General features: G+C 54.9%; 1 protein-coding gene across 6 annotated transcripts in view; it reads left to right on the top strand.

Annotated features, from left to right (window-relative positions):
• Nucleotides 1–1,475: 1,475 nt before the first annotated feature.
• LOC130839762 (ATP-binding cassette sub-family C member 3-like) overlaps nucleotides 1,476–23,138 on the top strand; it is a 42,790-nt gene continuing 21,127 nt past the window's right edge. For 3 of the 6 annotated variants that reach the window (XR_009049888.1, XM_057714150.1, XM_057714151.1), the window contains exons 1-11: nucleotides 1,476–1,572; nucleotides 7,705–7,817; nucleotides 13,451–13,627; nucleotides 13,991–14,116; nucleotides 14,309–14,446; nucleotides 15,257–15,382; nucleotides 15,613–15,674; nucleotides 16,367–16,498; nucleotides 17,727–17,918; nucleotides 20,987–21,422; nucleotides 21,909–22,001. Coding sequence is in view for 5 of the 6 variants with exons in the window: in XM_057714150.1 (XP_057570133.1) it covers nucleotides 1,494–1,572; nucleotides 7,705–7,817; nucleotides 13,451–13,627; nucleotides 13,991–14,116; nucleotides 14,309–14,446; nucleotides 15,257–15,382; nucleotides 15,613–15,674; nucleotides 16,367–16,498; nucleotides 17,727–17,918; nucleotides 20,987–21,422; nucleotides 21,909–22,001 (1,674 nt within the window). In the remaining variant the exon portion in view is untranslated. Of the gene's footprint in view, nucleotides 1,573–7,704; nucleotides 7,818–13,450; nucleotides 13,628–13,990; nucleotides 14,117–14,308; nucleotides 14,447–15,256; nucleotides 15,383–15,612; nucleotides 15,675–16,366; nucleotides 16,499–17,726; nucleotides 17,919–20,986; nucleotides 21,423–21,908; nucleotides 22,002–23,138 lie in introns of those variants that run through there. The other 3 variants (XM_057714153.1, XM_057714154.1, XM_057714155.1) reach the window with 3 other exon arrangements.

Genomic DNA, 23,138 nt, shown 5'->3' with positions numbered 1-23,138 from the left:
CGACAAGAGTGTGAAAGCTCTCTAGAGTCTGACGGGGCTGGGACACTGGGTCAGTGCAGGGGACGGGGGCAGACAAAGGGCTGAGAGGACTTGGCCAGTGGTGGAGGAGAAGCCCGCATGCACGGCCTGGGCACGGGGGAGTCTTGTCCACCCTGCTCCCACCCCCCAGCTCATGCCGGCCCACATCCCTGTTCTGATCGCCCATGGCTGAAGAGACTTCCTTCGGGTGACTTCCTGCCTGCCCAGAGGGACAGGAGGTGGCTGCTGCTCCTGTGCTCTTTGGCTGGCACCCACCTGCACCTGCTGCTGAGCAGCCAAGCAAGAACACACCTTCTCTTAAGAACAAGTGCAGGGAAGGAATCCCCTGGGCAGGCCGTGAGGACAGGAACAAGGTTGGGAGGCAAGCGCAGGGGAGGAGGTGCCAGGGGAACGCAGGATTCCTTCTCATCCCCGAGGGGTGGTGGACTGGCTTCTGGGATCCCCTTAGGGAAGAGAGGATGGCTGGGGGAGTGAAAAACAGAGGGAGGGAGGATTCCCAGAAAGCCAAGCTGTGGCAAGCAGGAAAAGGAGGCCAAGGACCCCAAAGCCATTTCACAGATGCGGAACATGGAGACGCAGTCTCAGGACGAATGTGCTAAGGTGGGGCCCTTCCTGGGCCTCGCCCGCCCATCCCCCACACTGACCAGGCTGAAGTGGAGGAAACTAACACATGGTGGATGCCTACTAAAGGCGTCAGGAGATGTGCTTGCTGCTTTACTTACCTTTCCCACTTAATCCTCAGAGTAACCCTGTGACGTGGGTACTGTAATCATCCTTGTTTTACAGACAGGAAAGGGGAGGCAGGAGTGGTGCTGAAGCAGCAGGTGCAAAATCGGGGAGGGCCAGAACCTCAGGCAGGTAGCAGTTTAGGAGAGTCCTGGGAAGCCGCCCTCTGGATGCCCTTGGGACCCCCACCCGTCCCTCTCTCCTTAGGCGTACAGCACACCTGCGCTTTGTGCGCTGGTGTCTGCCAGTTCCCGCACAACCTGTGGAGCAGAGATCGCCTCTGGATTGTCGGGGCGAACCGCTCTTCCCACTTCACAGATGAGGAGACTGACATTCAGAGATAAACGTGACGAGGAGGGAGTCTCGCTAAGTCCCTTTTCATGTCCCTTGACTCCTGGGGACCCCCCCTCTCTGCAGAGTCGAGCGCGGTGGGAGGGGGGGTGTACTCCTTGGAAACAGACGCTGCTCCAGCCCTATCAGCCTCATCTTTCTGGGGCGTGTCTTCGGCATGGCCCAGTGGCCACCCGAAGGGGTTGTCACTGTGTCAATGGTCGCATACCCCTGTCCCAAAATCCCTCCCGAAGCCGCAGCGCAGTTTCGTGGAGGCGCTGTTGCAATTCGACCCAAAGGGCCTGGGGGAAGGGCTTGGATGGGCGGGCCGGGGCGGGGCGTGGGGCCGGAGGCGGATCTGGGCGGGACCTAGGTCGCTTCCGGGCTGATAGGGGGCCATGCTCTTTTTCCTCGCAGTCCTGTGCCGGCCCGATGGACGCTCTGTGTGGCTCCGGGGAGCATGGCTCCAAGTTCTGGGTAAGGAGGTGTCCCGGGACTGAGGGTGCGCACCAGCGAGCACTAGGACAGCCCCGGGGAGGGGGCGATGTGATGCTGGGCGGGGGCCTGTTGGCACTGCCCAGAGCCAGGTCCCTAGTGGCTTCCAGGACCTGCCTGTCCTCCCCAGCCGCATGAGAGAGGCTGGGAAAGCCAAGTACTAGGCTCCTCGAGGGCTCGGTGGGTGGCATCCTGAATTCAGAAGGTGCCCTTACTAGCCCGCTGACCACAGTCCCTCCCTGAGGCTGACTGCAGGGTGCAGAAGGGGCATTTCCCCGTTACTGGATCCTGATGACCGTTCAGCACCTGCCCCATGGACTAGGACTCGGATGCCCACACCCACACCTGGGCAACCAGGTGTTTTGGGAGGCTGGCTCCACTGGACTTCCCCCTTCTTAAGTGGTTCCTGCCTTCTTGGGAAGGGTCCCTTCTTTCCTCTGGGCAAGAGGCACCAGAGAGCAGGCGATCCTCACTGCCCCGACCTCAGGAGGGAGAGGCAGACCTCACTCTGGAGGCAGGCCCTTACAGGTACAGGATATCCAGATTTCATGGTCCCACCTGTCCTTTTACGGGGGAAAGGGAGGCCTAGAGATTTGCTCCAAGTCCACCCGTTAGAGGAACACAGAGCTGAGATAAAAAAGGCAGGCCTTCTGATTCACAGGCCAGATCCCTTCCTAAGAAGGGACTCCAGACCCCCAGCTGCTGACTCCAGACCCCCAGCACAGGTCCAGTGCAGTCTATGTAGACAGCCCAAGAGCTATCTCACAGCTTTCAAAACCGCCTCAACAGCAGCTCCCTTGATCACCATTGCAGCTCTGGGAGGCACGTGGCGGTGTGTCTCCATTTTACAGATGAGCTCAGATTCAAGGGGCTTGTCAGTGGTCATCCGGGGGCTGCCCAGCATAGGCTGGTCTCAAATCCTGGGCCTCAGAATCCCAATCTCTGAATCTTTTTTCCCATTTCAAGTATTTGTATATATGTGCTTGGCGTTGCGTGTGTCCAGTGTGTGTTATCCATGGTGAGGGGAGGGAGGGTGGGGGTGCTTGTGTGGGTGTGTGCATGTGTGTGTGTATACAGTCAGGAACCCTACTCTTGGTTTGTCTTTGGGCTGGACTGAGGGGGGTTACATGGGGGTTTTTTTGGGCTGCGTTGAGTCTTCATTGTGGCACGTGGGCTTTTCTCTAGTTGTGGCGAGAGGGGGCTACTCTTTGTTGCGGTGCGCGGGTTTCTCAGTGCAGTAGTTTTCTTGTTGTGGAGCATGGGCTCTAGGTGCGCGGTCTTCAGTAGTTGCAGCACACGGGCTCAGTAGTTGTGGCTCGCAGGCTCTAGAGCGCAGGCTTAGTAGTTGTGATGCTCAGGCTTAGTTGCTCCGCAGCATGTGGGATCTTTCCAGACCAGGGATTGAACCCGTGTCCACTGCATTGGCAGGTGGATTCTTAACCACTGCACCACCAGGGTAGTCCCGGTTACGTGGATTTTTGAAAGATGGGGCAATGAAATACCCCATGGAATGGGGTAAAAATGTATCTTTCAGGATCTCTCTTTTTCTCTGGGTCACTTAATGATTAATCAGAGACGGTGCAACTTCTCTGGCACTGCCCGACTTGCCACAGGAATTCCATTTGTCATCCAGCCTCTGGTCACTTGTTACTAGAGTCCAGAGGTTGCCCCTTTGGCTCAAGAGTAGACTTCCTCTCACTGCCACTTGAGCCTGGCTGATGTGGCTATGTCATGGTCACGGTGTCTGAGGTGGCCAGGCGTAGGACTTGTAAATTAAGGGGGCAGTTGTGATCAATTCCTGGGTGGACAGATAACCCTGAGAACTTAGGACTGTGCAGGGAGAGTCTTCAAGGGACCAAGAGTTGGGCAACTCAGGACTCCTTTCTTGTTCTCAGCTTCGAGGTCCTTTGGCTCTACCCTTCCATGATACTGCGAATCCAAGAGGGTCAGAGCTTGGGCGCTTGGAGCAGCTGGCCCAGCCCCTCATTACGGAACTGGGGAAACTGAAGGAATGGACTTGTTAAGGTCACAAGACAATCAGCTACAGAGTGCTGGACTGGGAAGCAGGACCCTGAGATATGGTTCCAATTTTGCCATTGCCTACCTATGAACCTTTGGGCTTCTGGACTCCCTGGTCCCTGAACTTCTTGTTGCTCATGAACTGTGTGTACCTCCTCTGAGAACCTCAGGGTCCATGGAAATCAACTCATCTATGTTAGGTCCAAAGGGTGACTCCCGTGAGGTTTCTGCATGGATACCTCAAATGACAAGGGAGCGGACTGCTCCTCTTCCCCTCAATGTTTAAACACCTTCCATCTTCCACATTTCGTTTTGGCTCCTGAAAGCTGTTCCAGGAGGTACCCAGTGTGGCTGATAACTGGAGGTGGGGTGGGAGAAAGCAGGAAGGTTCCCAGCTCATCCTCTGAGGGTTTGCAGGGCTGAGACAAGGGGAGCAGAGTCTGAGGCCCAGAGGCCGGAGCTATAACTTCAGTTCTAGCTCAGTTACTGCAAAGGCCTGGAGTTCAGGACTACTGATTAGTGCTGTGCTACTTTGCATCTTATTTTCATTGTGTATTATTCAGGTATACTTGTCCCTGAACCTTTTATCTTAGGGGCTTGTGGGTGACCCACCTTGTTGGAAGTAGTTCAGGGCAGCCAGGAAATACCGGAGCTAAGGGTGAAAAGGTGGGGGAGGGGGACATGATTCAGGCCCCTCTGGACCACTTGTTTACTCTACCAAGCCTTTTTGCTAGCTTATCCTCACAGCCTCAGTTTTTCCACCTGTGAGATGGGGAAATAACCCATCTCCTAACCACCGCACAAGACTGTTGTGGAGATCAAATAAGACAGAGAATGTGAAATGATTTGAGAGCTTAAAACTCTCCATTGGTGACAGATTGTGATATTCCTGTGAGGAATAAAGAGAAAGAGAGATGAGGTTAGAAGGAGGTGTTAGGTTTGGGAAGACTTACAAGAAAGGGGCTGGCATGGCTGTAGGGCTATGGGCTCCCATTTCAGCTGTTTTCTGGGGAATTTGTGGCTAAATCCATCCACCTCAGCCCCAGCTAAGTGCGAGGGTAGGAGCCCCAAAGGGACCCCTGGACATGTGCACACACACTGTGTGTTGGGTGAGTGATTCATCCTTTCTTTGACTGTCTCTCTCTTACGTCTTACCCACTTTGGGGTGGATTACCAATGTCTCTTATCATGTTTGGGAGTTTCCTGTAAATAAATTCCAAGAGAATGAACTGTGACCAAATGGCCCAGGGATCAGGCCAGAGATGCCTCTAGAACAGAGAAGCTGGAAGTGTCCCTTTGCTGCACCATGTTGCCCCCTGCCTGGAGGATTACTCTGCTCTGAGCCGTGGAGATAGGGCAGCACCCAGGTGGTAAAGAGAGTGCACAGAGGAAGGGCCTGGGGGCTGTTTGCCCTCTGGAGGTCTTGACCTGTTGGCAGAATTAGCTCTCATCTGATGGCTCCAGGGAGTTCCTGGGAGGGTGATGTGGGCTTAGAAATGCAAAGGTCCTAACCAAGAGAGCTGTCCAAAGGTGGCATCGCCTGCCTCGGAAATCGTGAGCTCCCCATCACTAGACGGTTCAAGCACAGGGTTAGTGGCACTTGGCGGGGATGTTGGAAAGAGGAAGGAGGCAGGGTCTTGCCCTGAAATTCTGCGACCAGCTGGGAAGTGGGAAGATGTGGCCAATAGGAGATTCAGCAGTTCCTCCTCAGATTTCCGGATTTCCCTGGCTCTCTCCCCACTTTCGACGTGGAATTTCCTAGTAGCTGCTCGTGGTGGAGTCCTGTGGCTCTCCCACTGGCCAGGCGCCAGCGCTTTCTCTGTTCCCTTGATGGTTTAGCGACCCTAGGGAGGGGCAGAGCCCTCGTGCCTTGGAGCTTGTGTGTCTCCTGCTGCTTCAGCTAGTGCCATTCTGTTCCTCACTAGCTGTGTGACTTTGGGCAGACTACTCGCCCTTCGGGTTCCAGCTGGGCCTCGGTGGCCTCTGGGACCTCCTTCAGGTCTAGTGGCCCAGTGCTGATTCTGAGGGGCTGAGCCTCAGGGTGTACGACTAGGGCCCTACGGACTTCAGGGCTTCAGGGTATCAGGGGCGTCCCTGGCCTCCTCCAGGGTCATTGCACAGCCTGAATAAGTGGCCACCGTAATGCATGAATAATAGATGAGGCTCTGATTTCAATGTGCTTGGACTCTCATGAAGATAATGACCCCCAAAGCTTTGGAGACGCTGGCAGAGGTGGGGCCTCTGTGGTGAGGCAGGTGGGTAGGAGGCAGACACCCCTCGAGCTAATGGACACCAAACCTCACCCCTGCCAAGAACGCAGTCCTCCCTGCCGGGCCAGGAGAAGTAGAAGCCCTTCTCTGCATCCCATCTGGGGCAACAAAGCTGGTGCGGGACCACTTTGGGCCTCTGAGCTTCTGGCTTCTGGTAGAAAGATTTGGTCCCTTGTGGCCCGAGGCTGGCTTCTCCCAAATTCTGCTGCTCCCCCGCTGCCCCGGACCTGACCTGGAGAGCTGGAGACTTAGCACAGGAAGTGAGTCAAGGAAGTGGCATTTGAGAGGGAACTTTGCCAAGCTGGTCTGCTGGTCCCCTGACCAGGAAATGGTCTTGGAGCATAGGGCCGGCCCAGGGTGGGAGGTCTGAGTGGGGCCTGCCAGCTGACCCGCCCAGAAGGCAGGATCAGAGCACCTGAGTTGTGTCCACCCCTCCCTGTGTGGCTGTCCCCGGGGCAACAGGTGCAGCAGGATCCCTGAGAGAGGGGATAAGACTTGGATGTGCCACTGCTCTGTGACGGGGCCCCTCCCCTCCCCCACCCAGAGCCGTCCCTGTGTCCAGTGCTGGGTCCAGGTGGTGGTGCTGGGCTGGGAGTGGGTGCTAACAGGGGCCTAATCCTGGGATTGGATTTCTCCTTCTAACTGGGTGTTCAGGTTTCTAGTCCAGTGGCTCCCAGAACGCCAGCTGGTCTGTTACCCTGTGATGGCAGTCCCTTCCCCTCAGCTCTGTGAGAGGAAGCAAAGCAAGGAGGTGACTTGAGGGCAGGATGTATGGCTGAAAGGAGATTTTGGATGTTTCAAGTGATCTGGACGCATGTGTTCTATCCCCAAGGTGGGATGTCATGTTGGAACCCTAACGGGGACTGGGACTCTGGAGCGGCACAGCCTGGGTTCAAGTCCCAGCATCAGCCCATGGGAACGGGGTCCAATCACTTTCCAGCTGTGAGTCTCAGCTGTTGTGAACATCAAGTAACAGTCTTGGAACACAGTGGTGCTCAAATAGCCAAAGTTGTTGCTGGCTGGCAAGGCTCATTTCAGAAGCAGACAGCCTGGCCAGGCTGTGGGCCACAGATTGTGCCCCCGTTCCTACCCCCAAGCCCTTCCAAAGGCTGCAGTTCCAGCCAGGGGAAGTGAGCGCGTGTGAACAGGCCCTTGCCCTTTCTGCACCTCCATTTCTGCTGAGATAAATGAACTTGTGAATTGATCTCTTCTCCCCACGGCACAGGATTAAGGAAGTCATTACTCTTCTCTTGACAGAGGCTATCAACAAGCCTGGGGCTCCGGGGTTGGGAAGTCCTTAAAGGCGTTGTGGGCAGCTGGGGCAGAGGACTCTGTGGTCCTTACTGCCATGTGTCCCTTGCTGGGATGTGCAGGGATTTCAGTCTTGGTGCCCATGAGGGGGCTCCTGCTGTGTGGCCCATTCTGGGTGCCAGAGCTTATCAGCCCCGTCCAGCTGTTGAATGACATTATTAAGGTAGCTGTTGTTGCCATGGAAACTGTGTGGGTGGCAGAGGGTGAGGGGCTGTGGGCTCAGGTCCCAGCCCAAATGATGTTCTTCAGAATGGGAATTGGGAGCCAGTGGTTTGAGAAGGGCTCACCCATCCTGCCCTGTGGGATTTCAGGAAGTATCATGGGATCCAGGAAGTGCCCTCCACCAGCCCTGTCCTTATACTTAGCTCTGTTTGGGTCAGAGACCCCTCAGGTGCCTTGGTGTCAAAGAGAGAGCATCCTGTGTTCCTGGGCATACAGCTGCAGAAGTGGGTTGTGGAGGGTGACTTTCATTTATTTGTTCATTCATTCTTTCTTCTGTTCATGAAATGCATAGGAGCGCCCTCTCTGTGCCAGGGATTGTTCCAGGCAAATGAGGAATACGACGGGCAGCAGAACCAAGAAACCGGTCCTCACGGAACACGTATTCCAGTGGGAGAAGATAGAAAAGTGCGAAGCATAAGACATGACTCAATTATATACTACCCTAGAAAGTGATAAGGGCTCTGGGAAAAATAGGACAGGCCAGAGGGATGGGGATGCAGGAGCAGGATGGGGGTTACAGTTCCAGTTTTAATTAGGAAGGTCAGGGTGGACCTGCAGAAGAAGGTGACATCCAGGCACAAGCTTTCAGGTGACAAGGGCCCGAGGCACATCCCCTCTGCCTTGAGGCAGGTGCAGGCCTGACGTTTGGGGACCACGCAGAGGCCAGGAGGCGGGTGGGGTGAGTGGGGGAGCTGAGGTATGGGGGAGCAGATACTGAGGGTCTCGAGGGCCCCTTGGAGACTTTGGCTTTTACCCTAGATGAAATGAGGAGCCCTTGGCAGCTTTTAACCAGAGGAGTGACATGGTGCATCGTTAAGACGTCTGGCTTCGATTTCACGAAGACTTGCCTCCGGCCGCTGTGCTGGAGGGGACTGCTGGGCAAGTGGCAGGAGTGGAAGCAGGGAGCCCAGGGAGGGGGCGATGCCACAATCCACGTGAGACAGTGGGGTGGAGAGAAGCTGCTGGATCCTGGGTATATCAGGGAAATCCAGGCGAAGATGCCTTTTTATAGATTAGAAAGAGTCGAATACAGCCCTTTGACATAGTTCAGCCTAATAAGTTGAAGGCAGAGTGGACAGGATTTGCTAGAAGGTGGGGTGTGGGTTGTGAGAGAAGGAGAAAGAATCGAGGATGCCTCGGAAGAGCCTGGGAGAAGGAAAGTGTTGCCCTGCCTCAGGGTGGGCAGGCTGGAGAAGGGAGGCCAGCGGGAGCTCCGTTCTGGACATGTTGTGTTTGACGTGTCCTGTCCTCCTAGCAAGCAGTCTGAGGTGAATAGTCTCGGGACACAGACAAGCACAGGCACCCACTGTCTCCTGGAGGGCTCCTCCCAGCTGCGACATGCGTGTCTGAAGGAAAGGAGCCCAGGACGGATCTCCCTGTGGGTCAAAGCCGTCATCTGATCCTCTCAAGATCTCTTGGTTGTTGTTGCCACAGTGGAAGTTGTTTGTGAAACCAAAACGAGGTCCCAGCAGCCTCTGCTCAGTCACCTGCTTCCTCCAGTGTGGCCCTGTTGGAGTCAAGGTGTTTGCTGTTCATTCTGCCCCCGTCGGCCGCTGGCTGGGATGCTGTCGTTACTCCCATTGCTCATGTGCAGAGACTGAAGTTCAGAGAGATGAAGGCTCCAAAGAGGCAGCCCACTCTGGTCCTCCACATCGGGGTTTGGTTCTCCTCATGGCCACTCCCTGCCTGCCGCAAAGAGCCCTGACCCTGACTCAGTGCACGTGGTGATTCCTGGTTGTGCCTTTGAACTCAGGCTCTCGTCCGCCTACACACACTCTCGCTTGTTAGTCATCGCATAGACCTTGACTGACAAGGTCCATCTGGGCTGCTTCTCCTACCTGGCCCTGTACTGAGAGTTAGAAGGTGTGGGGCAGGAGAGGAGAGGAATAAGAGTAGGACCCAGGGTCTATCCTGAAGGGTTCACGTTGCTGTGGAGAGAGGATGTGTTCACGGGTGCAGGTCCAAGCAGCACAAAGTGGGAGAGACCCCAGCTCGGTGCTACGAGGCCTGGGTGTCTGTCCCACCTCCTGACTGCCAGGTGTCCTTGGACTTGTGGCCAGAGCAGGTGGAGCCTGCTTTTTCCTTTGCAAGCTGGGCCTAATATTGTTCCTCTTCTGTTCTTTGGAATAATGACCACGTAAATGCCATAATAAAATGCTACTGAAACACAAGGGACCTCGATTGCTCTCAGGTATAGTCACTTACCTGGCTGCCGAGTCCGTAGAAAATAAAGCAAGGAAAATCCCACTGGAGGCTGGGGCAGCCCAGGAATGTTTTCTGTAGGAGGTGAAGCTCAGGTTGTGCCCAGAGAGGTCGGCAGTTCCCTCCAGGCCCAGAGACCGGATGGTCTGAATTGGGGGTGGCCTTGGGCCCGCTGTCTGGATGGCAACGACGTGGGTGGGATTAATGGGCTTGCTGAGTGGGGTGCGGCTGCCCCTCCACAGTGAAATGGATGAGTACATGGGTCCATTCCTACAATGGACCACGTGCAGAAGTGGGGAGGGAGCATCCCCACTCACACTCCACACCGAGGAGGACACCCCCAAACACAGTGCCCAGTGAGGAAGCCGGACATCAAAGATCCAGGCTGTGTGTTTCCTTTCCAGGAAAGTCCCACACGGGGAAAATCACATGTGGTTGGAACTCAGAACAGCGTCCCCCTGGGATGAGGAGTGGCTGGGAGGGGGCGTGAGAGGCTTCTGGGGGTCAGCAATGCCCTGTTTTTTTTTTTTTTTATACATTTATTTATTTATTTATATATTTTTAGGCTGTGCTGGGTCTTCATTGCTGCACACGGGCTTTCTCTAGTTGCTGCGAGCGGGGGCTACTCTTTATTGTGGTGTGCAGGCTCCTCATTGTAGTGGCTTCTCTTGTTGTGGAGCACGGGCCCTACGCATGTGGGCTTCAACAGTTACGGCACATGGGCTCAGTAGTTGTGGCTCACGGGCTCTAGAGCACAGGCTCAATAGTTGTGGCGCACGGGCTTAGTTGCTCCGTGGCATGTGGAATCTTCCCAGAGCAGGGCTCGAACCCATGTCCCTTGCATTGGCAGGCGGATTCTTTACCACTGCGCCACCTAGGAAGTCCAATGCCCTATTTCTTGATTCAGGTTCTGGTTACACAGGCATGTTCAGTATGAAAATTCACTGAGGTGTATGCTCAGGCTGTGTGCACTTTTCTGTAAGTATATTATACTTGGATAAGAAATGGTTTTTTTGTTTTGTTTTTTTTTTGTTTTGTTTTAAATTTTTTTTATTTATTTATTATTTTTTGGGGAGTACACCAAGTTGAATCATCTGTTTTTATACACATATCCCCGTATTCCCTCCCTCCCTTGACTCCCCCCACCACCCTCCCTCGAGTCCCCCCCACCCTCCCTGCCCCAGTCCTCTAAGGCATCTTCCATCCTTGAGTTGAACTCCCTTTGGACTGGGTAAGAAATGTTTTAAAGAAGAAAACAATGTGGGAGAGGGCATCTGCCTCCCCTCCCCCGGGACCGCCTGACCAGGCCTACAGTATATCCCTGCTCTGTGACCCAGTGCCCAGCCTGGGGCCGCGTGCCTGGAGCTTAGCAAGAGTCTGCTGCTCCTTAGCTCTCATTGCTTGAGTGACTACTGATTACAGGGCTCTAGAATACAAGATGTACATGGTACCACCTCTGCCTTCCAGGGTTTGAGTGAAATGCCCCAAAGTAGTGTGTCCCTGGACCTCATGCTCCACAGAGGCAGGTTGGCTGGAAGGGACACTGTGGGGCCCTTGCAGGCTCTTGTATGATGTGTAAACTGAAGCTGTCCAGTCGGCAGTTGGATATAGAGTTGGGGACTTGGAGAGTGGTGGGGTAGAGAGATAAACTTGGGCATCACTGGCCTGTAGATGAGACTAGATGAGATTGCCCTGAGGCTGAGTGCAGATGGAAAAGGACATGGAGAAGAAGAAAGGCCTCAGCTCAAGGGCACTCTGATGCCAAGTAGGGGAACCAGCAGAGAGACTTAGAAGGAAAGACCAGGGAGGAAGGGGAAGACCAGGAGCGTGTGGGCAAGGATCTGGGCTCATAGAGCATGGAAGGGAAGAGACTCGAATCCCCTGGAAATTGCTCGGGAAGAGGTGGGGGCCTGGGCTAGACTGACAGCTGAGGGGCCAGGTGGGAGGGGCCCAGTGGGAGATGTTATCATCCCAGTGTTACCCCTGAAGAAACTAAGGCTCAGAGAGGTGAAGGTCAAGCATCTTGCCTAAGGTCACACAGTTTGAAAGGGGTAGAGCCAGTGGTAGTAAACTTCACAGTGAACAATATTTACATAGTCAAAAAAAGTGTGAACTCTGAATATTTATTTAACAAAAGCCTGTGATGTTTCTACACTGGAAGGTTGAGGGAGTTCAAGTGGAGAGAATGTAAGAGAGGTACAGCCTCACCTTCCAGAACAAAAGAAAATAGCGATTATCAAATAGTGGTAGGTCATGTAATACTAGTAAAAGCAAATTGCTTAAAAACATGGAAGTAGCTACCAGAACAAAGTTAACATATTTGAACAGATTTACCCCTGGAAAACGGAACTAGGGATGGGGAGTGATGAGGCAGGGTACCATTTTCTTTTTCACAGTTAGACTTTTTTTTTAAATTAATTTATTTATTATTTTATTGGCTGTGTTGGGTCTTTTTTTTTTTTTTTTTTTTTTTGCTGTTTGCATGCTTTCTTTTTAGTTGCGATGCATGGGCTCCTCACTGCTGTGGCTTCTCTTGCTGTGGAGCACGGGCTCTAGGCGCGGCGCGTGGGTTTCAGTAGTTGCAGCACATGGGCTCAATAGCTGTTGCTCATGGGCTCTAAAGCACAGGCTCAATAGTTGTGGCACACTAGCTTAGTTGCTCCGCGGCATGTGGGATCTTCCTGGAGCAGGGATCTAATCCGTGTCCCCTGCATTGGCAGGCGGATTCTCAACCACTGCGCCACCTAGGAAGCCCCCACAGTTAGACTTTTAAAATTATGTGTATGCTATAACTGACAGAAATGAAAATGATAATAATTTAAACTGGCAATTAAAAGGTAGGGTGTTCTATCCTCTGGTATTAAGAGTTGCCTCTAAGTGAATGGGATTGTGGGTGAGGTTTTTTGTTTGTTTGTTTGTCTTTTAGTTGTTTATGTTTTATGAGCTTTCTGTAAAGAATGTCTGATACTTTGCAAGAGGGAAAAACAAAAGATTAATTCACTGGTGGTCTTGGGGGAAACAATCTTAGTAAATATATGTGTTTGAATGTGTTCCCCCATCTCTTTCCAAGAAAGTTCTTAGGTGCAAAGCTAAAAGGGTGTCTTGTGTGGACTCAGTGGTTCCTCAGGACACGAGACTTTCAGTGCTAGAACCGGGACAGTCCTATGCGAACTGGGATGATCAGTCACCCCAGCTTTGTTTACAAGCTCTCTCCACATCCCTTTGCTCCTTTGAGTTCACACCCACCCAGGGAGGCAGGTGGGGCAGGGAATGGGCTTCCCCATTTTAAAGGAGAGGCAACTACAGCTCAGAGAGGCTCCCTATCCCTTCCTGAAAGAGGCTTAGAGAGGAAGTAGGCTCTTCAACCATGTGCACATATTGCTTTGATAAAATAAATTCTTTTTTTAAAAAAGAGTGGCAATCAAAGAATGACAGAAAGCAGATCAGTGGTTGCCTGGGAGGGATGGGCTGCAGGAGGACACAAAGGAACTCGTGCAATGGTGGACTATTCTATATCGTTACTGTGGAGCGGTTTTGCAGGTATGTGCAACTGGCACTCATTGGACTGTGCACTTTAAAGGGGTGCAGTTTACTGTGATTAAATGATACGTCAGTTAGAGAGAGAATAAGAGGAAATTAGGAAATGGAGTGCCCTCAGCCTCCTGGGAGAGCTCACACTTGGGACAACGCCTGCTGGTTTGCACACTTAGACTTTCACGTTCACACAGCTTCTGAGCCCTAGAGGGCACGGAGCAGCTCTTTGGCCGAGCGCCCTGCCTGGAGCGTGAGCCCCGGGCTGCACGAGGCTGCCCCTGAATTCTTCTCTTTGTCCCCAGGACTCCAATCTCTCCGTGCACACAGACAACCCGGACTTCACTCCCTGCTTCCAGAACTCCCTGCTGGCCTGGGTGCCCTGCATCTACCTGTGGGCTGCCCTGCCCTGCTACCTGTTCTACCTGCGGCGCCACCACCAAGGCTACATTGTGCTCTCTCACCTCTCCAGGCTCAAGACGGTCAGGGGCTCAGGGCTCTCTTTTGGGTGGGACTGGGACCTGGGAGATTCTCCTTTCAATGAGTCCCTTCTCCCACCCTCGGTGACTGGATTGGGTTCGGCAGCCTCACCTGCCCTGTGCTCAGAGCCATGGCAGCCTGCCAGGTGGGTCTGCAGCCCACTGAGATAATCTCTGCTTGGGGAAGTGCAGTCAAGTTCTCCAGCAATGCTCTCCTCACCCTGGAGAAGCTTCTGGCCAGTGCCCAGCCCAGCCCCTGGGGGCAAGTCTGGGCAGGTCTGTTGGTTTCAGGAGCAAAGGCCCCTCCCCAGTGGGGACCATCGCTTTCTTTGGGGATGGAGGCTCCAACATGTGCCCTGTTCGTAGGCCTTGGGCGTCCTGCTGTGGTGCGTCTCCTGGACTGACCTCTTCTACTCCTTCCATGGGCTGGTCCACGGCTGGGCCACCGCCCCCATCTTCTTTGTCACCCCCTTGGTGGTGGGGGTCACCATGGTCAGTGTGGGACCAGGGAATCTGGGTGGGGGAGGGTCTCCAGTGGGCTGTGGGATTGTGATGGGGGAACCATGGGCTCTGAAGAGGAGGCTGGTCGTCTTAGGAGTGGGCAACCGCAGAAATAACTGGGCACGTGGTGCGGGGAGGAATGGAGGCAGGTCCAGATGTGTGTGCTCTGGCCTCCCTGCACAGCTGCTGGCCACCCTGCTGATCCAGTATGAGCGGCTGCAGGGCGTCCGTTCCTCGGGGGTCCTCATCGCCTTCTGGTTCCTGTGTGTGGTCTGTGGCATCGTCCCCTTTCGTTCCAAGATCCTTTCAGCTTTGGCACAGGTAAGGGGAAGAGAAGAACCTGCCGGGTCCAGCACCGTCTGGGGATTGACCCCAGAGCTCAAGGTCACTGCTGGGTCCCAGCCTCCTCCCCTCTGCCCCTCCCTCTCTCCCAGGACCTCCTCTGCTGTTCAGTCCCTTTTGTGTCATTGTCTACTTGTATCTCTGCTGAGAAGCAGACTGGTGAGCAGCGTGAGGACCAGTGTAAGCCAGGGGAATGCAGCAAGATGCAGCCATTGCTGGCTGTTCGCGGGAGTGTAGCCGCCCCCACCGAGTGCAGTGGCTGTGCACTGAGAGCGTTCTGACTTCCCTGCAATCCCATTGTCTTGTTCTCCCCTTTTTGCCCACCTCCCTGAGGTCCTGGTTTCCTCTTGATCTTCAGTGGTGGGCAGGGGTGTAGGAACACTGGGGATCAATCCAGTGTCTCCCCATTTCTCCAGCTCAAGAGGAGGCATTCAGGTGTGCTCATGAGAGCATGGGCTGGGGACGATCCACTTTGTCTGTGTGATCTTGGGCAAATTTCGGAGCCACATGGAGCCTCGTTTCCTCAGTTGCAAACTGAGTATCATAAGATTTCCTGCCTGGTAAGGAGCGTTAGACAGAGTGGTGCCAATGAGCAGGGCAAGTCTCCACGGAACCGTGGACCCCAATGACCTTTCCCATCTCTCAGAACCCTCTTGGTGGGGGACCCAGGTGCCCCCCAGCTTCTGACGTCTACCATAGAGGGGTCTGGTGCCCCAAAGGACTCCTTGGGACAAGGACTGCAAGCCCGGGGCTCCCCAAGCTCTGATGCTGCTCCCCTCTTTCCCTCAGGGCAAGATCTCAGACCCCTTCCGCTTTACCACCTTCTACATCTACTTTGCCCTGGTGCTCTCCGCCCTCATCCTCTCCTGCTTCAAGGAGAAGCCACCGTTTTTCTCCCCCAAGAATATCGACCCTGTGAGTTTTCATGGAGGTGGGTGGCATTGGGGGTTCCACAGCCCACTCCTCAGACCAGCCTCTGCCAGCATCCCCCATCCCTTCCGGCTCATTCTGTCTTTGTGTCACCGCCACAGTGTGCAAATTGGGGCTTGGAGCAGGAAGGAACGAGGCACTCTCCTCCCTCTGCTCCGCCTTGAGAGGGTGGTGTGCACTCCTGACTTCCTCTGCCCCATTCTTGCACCTTCTAGAACCCCTGCCCAGAGGCTGGAGCTGGCTTCCTCTCCCGCTTATCTTTCTGGTGGTTTACAAAGTGAGTTGGCTCTTCCCTAAGCCTGGGGGCCTGGGAGGCAGAGTGGGGATGGATAGTTGGGGGATGAGAAAGAGGAAGGGGAGCAGGCCAGGAGTTCAGGGGCCTGGGGAGCCGTGAACCCCAGGGGGCATGGGGCAGGCGAGGGTGGGGAGACCTGTCTGTTTGGGCCGGGGGCTGAGCACAGAGGCTGGGCTGGCCCGGTTTTGATCCCAGGGCACAGGCCTGTGTCTAGCAGGCTGTGGGGACAGGCCCAGGGTCCTAGAGAGAGACCATAATTAGTTCCCGGCTATTTTGTCAGGGATAAGCTTGCCGCTGTCATTTCCTTGTCTCCTTGCAGCTAGAGCAGGAGAATTGTGTCTGTGACCTGGGCAACAGCTTATTAACTGTTGCACTGAGGAAGGAGACTCCTGGGGCTGGGGCTCCATCCATTGGGCCTTGTTATCTCCCAGGGCTCCAGCCAGCATGGATTGCGTTACCGGGACCGAGGAATCAATGGAGCGTTTGGGGAGGAGGGAGAAAGGGCTGGAAGTAGGAACTTGGGGTGGGAGGCGGTGACCCCCAGCCTGCTCACTGTGAAGATAAAGGAACGACCTTCCTCGGCCACAGCTCCCTAGGGACATCCTCCCCTCTGGAGACCCTTGTCCCCAGGCTGCTAAACTCTGACCCAGTGTGGTGCTGCCTGCCCGTTCCAGGTTGGCCATCCTCGGATACAGGCAGCCCCTGGAGGAGCAGGACCTCTGGTCCCTGAACAAGGAGGACTGCTCCCAGATGGTGATGCAGAGGCTACTGGAGGAGTGGAAGAAGCAGCAAGAGCAGGCAGCGCGGTGAGGGCCCCTCCCCCGTCCTCGCGCCCCTCTGCCCCAGCCCCTTCACGTAGCCCAGGTCTCCTGCGGGCGAGGCTAGTAGACCTGGGAAACCACGTGGATGGGGGTGGGGAGAAGAGCAGGTGCAGGTGGTGCGGTGGGGGGTTCAGCTTAGGCCTGGGTCAGCCCTCCCGACTCTACTGATGCTGGAGAATGGCTGCCGCTTTTGTAGCACTTACTCTGTCCCAGGCATAGGAAGCATAACGCAGTTGATCTGCGACAGCCCTACTGTGCAGGTTCTCTTGTCTTCGTGTTACAGATGAGGTCACCGAGACACAGAGGTTGATGATGCACCCAAGGTCCCCTCGTTAGTGGTGGCAGAGCCAGAATCCACACCCAGCTGTCTGGCCCCACTGCACTCACCACTGCCCTGCCCTGCCTGACTTGAAGGGTGGATTCCAGGGACTTCCCTCAGGAGGGGAAGGGACCAGGAAAGGAAGGTTGAGGCCAGCGCCCCCTCTCAGTCCTGCCTCCTGCATGGAGGTAGCGCTGGAGACCCTTTGGCCAAGGGCCTGCCCACTGGCAGCCTCCTGCCCAGGACCGAGGAGCCTGTCTTGGGCCAACTACCCAGCCAAGAAAGATGAGACTCTGAGTCTGCCTCATCACCCCCGTGCCCCCCAGGACGAAACCCTCTTGCTTCCTCCCAACCTGGGGCCCAGAGGTGCCGTGCTGGCTCCACCTGAGCCCTTGATGGCCTGGCTGTGCAGGAGCCAGGACCTTGGACTTGGTCATCTGTGTCTTGGGTTCACAGCTTGGAGCCTCGAAGACTTAATGGCCCCCAGTCTGCCTGCTGCACCCTCTCTCTGTCCCTCCCCCCACCTCCACCCCCGCCCTGCTCAGCTCCCCAGTGACTAGGCCGCTAGCCAGCCCTACCCTTGTCTCCCTTCTTGTCCGCATCCTCCTTGGAGCCTGCCCTGGAGAGGCATAGAGAGGGCCAGAGGCTGGGAATTGCTGGGTGTATAGTCCTTGGGGAAAAGTTAAGACACCCCTTCATATACCCTCTAGCACCTGAAGACAGAGTCACTTGGGGATTCTTAGCTGGAAAGTCACATTGCCCATCCTCCTCCCAGTTGTGAGAGCCAAGAAAGCAGCTCCCCCTCCTACCTGCTCCTCACCAGCCTTGGTGGCCCTTGGCTTCAAGGAACCCATGTGCCCATTCCTACCCGCTGCTCCTTCTTCCCCGGACCAGATACCAGGCTGCGGAGCGTCCTGAAAAGAGACTGTCCAGCGAGGGTGAGGTGCTGCTGGGTGGCCGGGCCCGGACCCGGGAGCCCTCCTTCCTATGGGCCCTGATGGCCACCTTCAGCTCCAGCTTCCTCCTCAGCATGTGCTTCAAGCTGATTCAGGACCTGCTGACTTTCATCAACCCACAGCTGCTCAGGTCTGTCCACGTTCCCTCCCGTGCAGCCCTTCCCAGGGCAAAGGGCCGGCTGGCTGGCCTCGGGGACAGCATGTAGAGAAAAGAGCCCCAGACCAGGAACTGAAGGGGCTGTCCCCACTTTCTGTGTGACCTTTGGCAAGTGGCAGGGCCTCTGCACTTCATTTCCCCATTCACATCCAACTTATCTGGGCCAAGTACAGCTGCCAGGTCCTCTGATGTGTACGCTAACAAACATTCTCTCTTTAAATCCTCCCCACAATCCTACAGAGAGGTGCCCTTTTCCCATTTTACAAATACGGAAGCAGAAAAATGAAAAGCAACAAACAACCAAGGAAGTAGGAACTCAGAGAGGTGAAGTGATTTGGCCAAGGGCACGTGGCTGGTAAAGATGGATTTGAGTCCAGGGCTCTGAACTCCAGCTTCGGTGCTCTTTCCAGATGATAGGCTCTGCCATCTGTCACATGAGTGGCTTGGGCTGGAAGGGGTTCTCAAGTGAGGGGATGGGAAGGAGCTAACAGCTGAGCCCTCCATCCCTTACCTCCATTCGGGTATGTGTGCATTCATTCATTCAGTGAACATTTATTGAGTCCCCAGGGTCCCAGAATGGTGCCAGACACTAGATAGACAGAGGTACATAAGATATGGCCTTAGAGTCTTGTGGGAGAAACCAATGTGTAAATCTATTAAAGCACAAAGTGGGCGGAGGTGTACTTAGGTGTCTGAAAAACCCCCAGAGGGGGAAGGAAGCCAGCCTGGGAAGGGGCAGGGTACACTTGCCAGCCAGGGAGGTTGTCAGGTTTGGGAGCATAGGCAATTAGCTAACTAGGTGAGGAAGGAGGGGAAGGTGCGAAGTCATAAAGGCCTGAAACAGCATGACTCAGGAACTTCAGGTACTTGTGAATCCTTGGGGGAGGGTGACCAGAGGGAGGGCAGAACAACAAAGGGAGAGAGGGAGAGCTAAGGAAATCCTTGCAAGAGTTTAAGCCAGGGAGGGGCATCTGGTTTGCCTTACAGAAGGATCTCCTGCCCGTCGAGTGGGGGATGTAGGGCAGGGTGGCCGATGGAAGTGGGCCAACCAGGTCCAAGGAAAGTCCAGGTCAGGAATGAGATAGGTTTCAGGAGCTACTGTCTGGAAATGGGTGTTTGCCACGGAGAGGGAGGGGACAAATGTGACCTGGGTTCTGACTTGGGTACCTGGAGGATGATGGATCTTTTGCTTAGATGGTGAAGTCAGCAGGAAGAGAGACCTGGGCACCAGGCAAGGTGGTGAGTTGCCTCTTGGCCATTTCGGGCCTGTGGTGCTGGTGGCCCTCAAGGAGAGATTCCCAGCTCGCTGAAGATCACATTTTCAGAGCCATCGGGTGGAAGCCCAGGGTCCCATATCTGTGGCTAACGTCTCCCAGAGAGCCCACGCAGAGGCCCCAGACAGAGCCCTAGGGCATTCTGACCAGTATGTGTGAGCAGAAGACTAGCTTGGAGGGGCCAGAGTTTGGAAAAGAACTCAGATTGTGGAGCAGAGCACAGAGAACACTTCCGGGAGAAGCCGTGGCCTCCAGTGAAGCAAGTTGACCAGTAAAATAGAGCCTGAGGAAGGTAACATGCAGTTTGTTGGTGACTTTGCCAAGAACAGAGGCTGAGACAGAAGGGAAGGGCTTGAGAACAGGGTGTCTGCAGTGGAGACGGGGCCAATGAAGGTCTAGAAACTTCCTATAAAGGTTTTTAGTTTCCTAAGGTAACAGAGTACCACAAACTGGGCGTTTGAAAACACAAAGATATTCTTTTACAGTTCTGGAAGCCAGAGGTCTGAAATGAAAGTGTTGGTGGGTCAGTTCCTTCCAGAAGCTCTGAGTGGGAATCTGTTCCATGCCCCCCAGCTTCTGGTGGTGCTGGCAGTCCTTGGCATGCCTAGGCTTGGAGACTCATCGCCCCAATCTCTGCCTCCATCTTTGCGTGACATCCTCCTGTGTGTGCGTGTGTGTCTCTGTGCGCATACCTCCCTCTATTTTCTCATAAAGATGCCAGTCACTGGATTAGGGGCCACTCTACTCCAATACGACCTTCTCTTAACTTTGTTATATCTGCAAAGACCCCGGTTCCAAATAAGGTCATATTTACAGGTGCAGGGGTTCGGACTTGAACATGGCTTTGGGGGGTTACACCCAACCCACAGCAGAAGAGGCCTGACCGTGACTGTGGAGATAGCTCCATGGGTCAAGGGGAGGTTTGTCCTAACATGGAAGAGACGTGGTCATGTCAGTTGGCCAAGGCAGAGAGCTGCCAGTGGAGAGGAGAATACTGAAGATGAAGAGAAAGGGGGCCAGCAATGAAGTGTGTTCCTGAGGAGGCGGGTGAGATCCAGGGCTTGGGGGGCGTGCGGTGGGGAGCGAGATCCGGTGTGGAAAGTTGGAAGGATGCCTCCTGTCCTGAAGCAGGACCAAAGGAAGAAGGCAAGTGTTTGCAGGGAAGTTTGTAGTTGGCAGGGAGTTCTCAATGGGAAGCTATAAGTGGGCAGCTGCTGACAGAGGTGGGCAGTGAGGACAGGTCAGAAGGTAAGAGGTGAAGAGGACTGAGGGAGAGGAAGTGGACTAGGGCCTGGAGAAGGTCACTGGGCAGCATTGGAGTCCGCTGATATTAAAGAGGATGGATTTGAGGGGCAAGAGTCTGTGTGATCACGTGGTGGACTTCAGAGCCCTCAGCAGCCCAGGAGAAGGTGCAGGAGAGTCTCGTCAATAGACATGTTGCATTGCTTCCTGCCACGTGGTCCAAGGAGGCAAGAAAGGCAGGCTGGTGAGACAGGTGGCCAGAGAGTGATAAAGGGGTGGGGGGTGGGGGGGCATGGTCGATAGGAAAGGAGATGGAGGCGGAAAGGAGGAAGGATGGAGGGTCTTGAGGCAGCTCTGGGCTGAGTCCCCCTGGTCTGGGTGGGGGATGTGGAGGGCCAGCAGCCTCCAGCTGAGAGGTTTCAGAGGCAGGCACAGAGGGGAGGCTGAGGGGAAAGGGGAGGGCAGCAGTAGAGGGAGCAGCCTGGGGGAACCATCCCCCCTCATGCCTCTCCCCTCCCCTTGCAGCATCCTCATCCGATTTATCTCAAACCCTACGGCCCCCAGCTGGTGGGGCTTCCTGGTAGCCGTTCTGATGTTTGTGTGCTCCGTGATCCAGACTCTGATCTCACACCAGTATTTTCACTGCATCTTTGTGATGGGGTTGAGGTTCCGCACAGGGATCATAGGTGTCATCTATAGGAAGGTCAGCTGGAGCAGGGCAGGGGGTGCTGGGGAGGCCAGCCCTGGGGATCCTGGAGAGACTGGAGGGCCCAGTCATCACCCTGCTGTCCACCTGCAGGCTCTGGTCATCACCAATTCTGTCAAACGTGAGTCCACTGTGGGAGAAATTGTCAACCTCATGTCAGTGGACGCCCAGCGCTGCATGGATGTGGTCCCTTTCATCAACCTGCTGTGGTCAGCACCCCTGCAGATCATCCTGGCAGTGTACTTCCTCTGGCAGGTGACTCTTACACACTGACCCCTGCCCTCTTGCTCTGACCTTCTCCTTGCTTCAGATGGAAGAAGAGAGGGTTATTCTGGGTCAGCAGAGGGGGTGGTGGACAGGACTGTGAGGATGCTGGTGTCTGCCATCAAGTCTTTCCCTCACAGAACCCGGGGGAGGGAAGAGGGACTTGGAGGCAAGGTGGGTGTGACTCTGGCTGTCGTTGCCTATCTGTGTGTATGTGCCTTCCTGTGTGTCTGGACACCCTTCTACATCTGCCTGTTTGTCACTGTCTGTTGTCATTATCTGATGGTTGGCTGTTTGCTAATGTTGTCATTTGGGCTCTATCTGTGTCTGCTGTCCATCTGTTTGTCTGACCACCATCTTTTGCTTCCTGTTCTTCCCTGTATTTCAGGTCAGTAGGCCTCTGTCTGTTGGGTTGTGTCTCTGTACTCTGGTGATCTGTCTGTCTGTCTGTCTAATCTATCCATCGTGCCTCCTCAGAACCTGGGTCCCTCTGTCCTGGCTGGAGTCGCTCTCATGGTCTTGCTGATCCCGCTCAATGGCGCCGTGGCCGTGAAGATGCGTGCGTTCCAGGTGGGTGCTAGCAGACTGCGCTGCTCCTGCCTGGAGCCCTGGCCGGGTGCCTGGTGGAGGGCAGTCCCTCACCTGGGCCTCATCAACAACCTTGCTTACTGAGTGCGGATGGCTCCCGGCCCCTTCCACAGACCTTAGCTTACTCTAGCCTCACAACCCTGAGAAGGTTTGAGAAATGTTCTCATTTTGCAGCTGAGGAACCAAGGCCCAGAGAGATTACAGCAATCCAGAATCAGACAGAGCTGGGATTCACACTTGCCTTTTCTGGTCTAATGAGAGTTTCTGCACCCCACGGTGCCGAGTGTGACTAGCCAGTCATTCTGTCCTTTATTTCCAAACATTTATGGACGTCTTGCCTAGCTTCCCACTGTACATAGAGTAAATGACAACCCCCCAGCACCACACACAAGGCCCCTGCTTACCTTTCAAGCCCTCACTTCCTGGGATATGGTCAAGTCTCAGCCAGTACGGCCTCTCTATTCTCCAGATCCCCAAGCTCTGCATCCCTCTGGGCTACCATACACACGGTTCCCTGGTATGCGGTTCACCTGTCCTTGCTTGCCCAGGTCCTCCCTTCCTTCACCTCCCACATAAACTCTTGATTTCCCAGTCACCACCCCATTCTTCTCTCCCAGAATCCTGTTACTCCCATCGGAGTATGCATAATAATTTTTTAAGCATTTATTGGGGTGATTGTTTGCTTCCTGTCTACCTCTCCTGTCAGACTGTCAGCTTCACGATGGCCAGGGCCTGGAGTTGTTGATCGTTATCTGCCCCAGGTCTAGCACATGGCACAGAGTAGACACGCAGTAAATTGGGATGAGTGAATAAATTGATTTGGCGGGCGTGCTCTGGGTTGGGGGCTGGAAGTAAGGGATCTGTTCCCTCAGGCCCACATTGATTTGAGGCAGATGCATGCACAGGGCCCCCTATGGGAACGTGCCTAGGAAACCCAGGGACGAGGATGCTGCCTGGGATGGGGCCCTGAGGTTGGGGCCCTGAGGTTGGAGCACTGAGGTTGGAGCTGGATTTGTCCAGCAGAGAAGAGGGGGGGCCAGGCTGGGCGTTGCAGGCTGGGGTGCAGCACAGGCTGGCAGGGAGAAAGGCGGAGGAGTGGTGAGAGTCCGGCTGCTGCGT

The sequence above is a fragment of the Hippopotamus amphibius genome, chromosome 17, assembly GCF_030028045.1.
Source record: "Hippopotamus amphibius kiboko isolate mHipAmp2 chromosome 17, mHipAmp2.hap2, whole genome shotgun sequence".
NCBI classification, from domain to species: domain Eukaryota; kingdom Metazoa; phylum Chordata; class Mammalia; order Artiodactyla; family Hippopotamidae; genus Hippopotamus; species Hippopotamus amphibius.
Note: the sequence above shows the minus strand (reverse complement) of the source record. Positions and strands in the feature narration are given on the sequence as shown.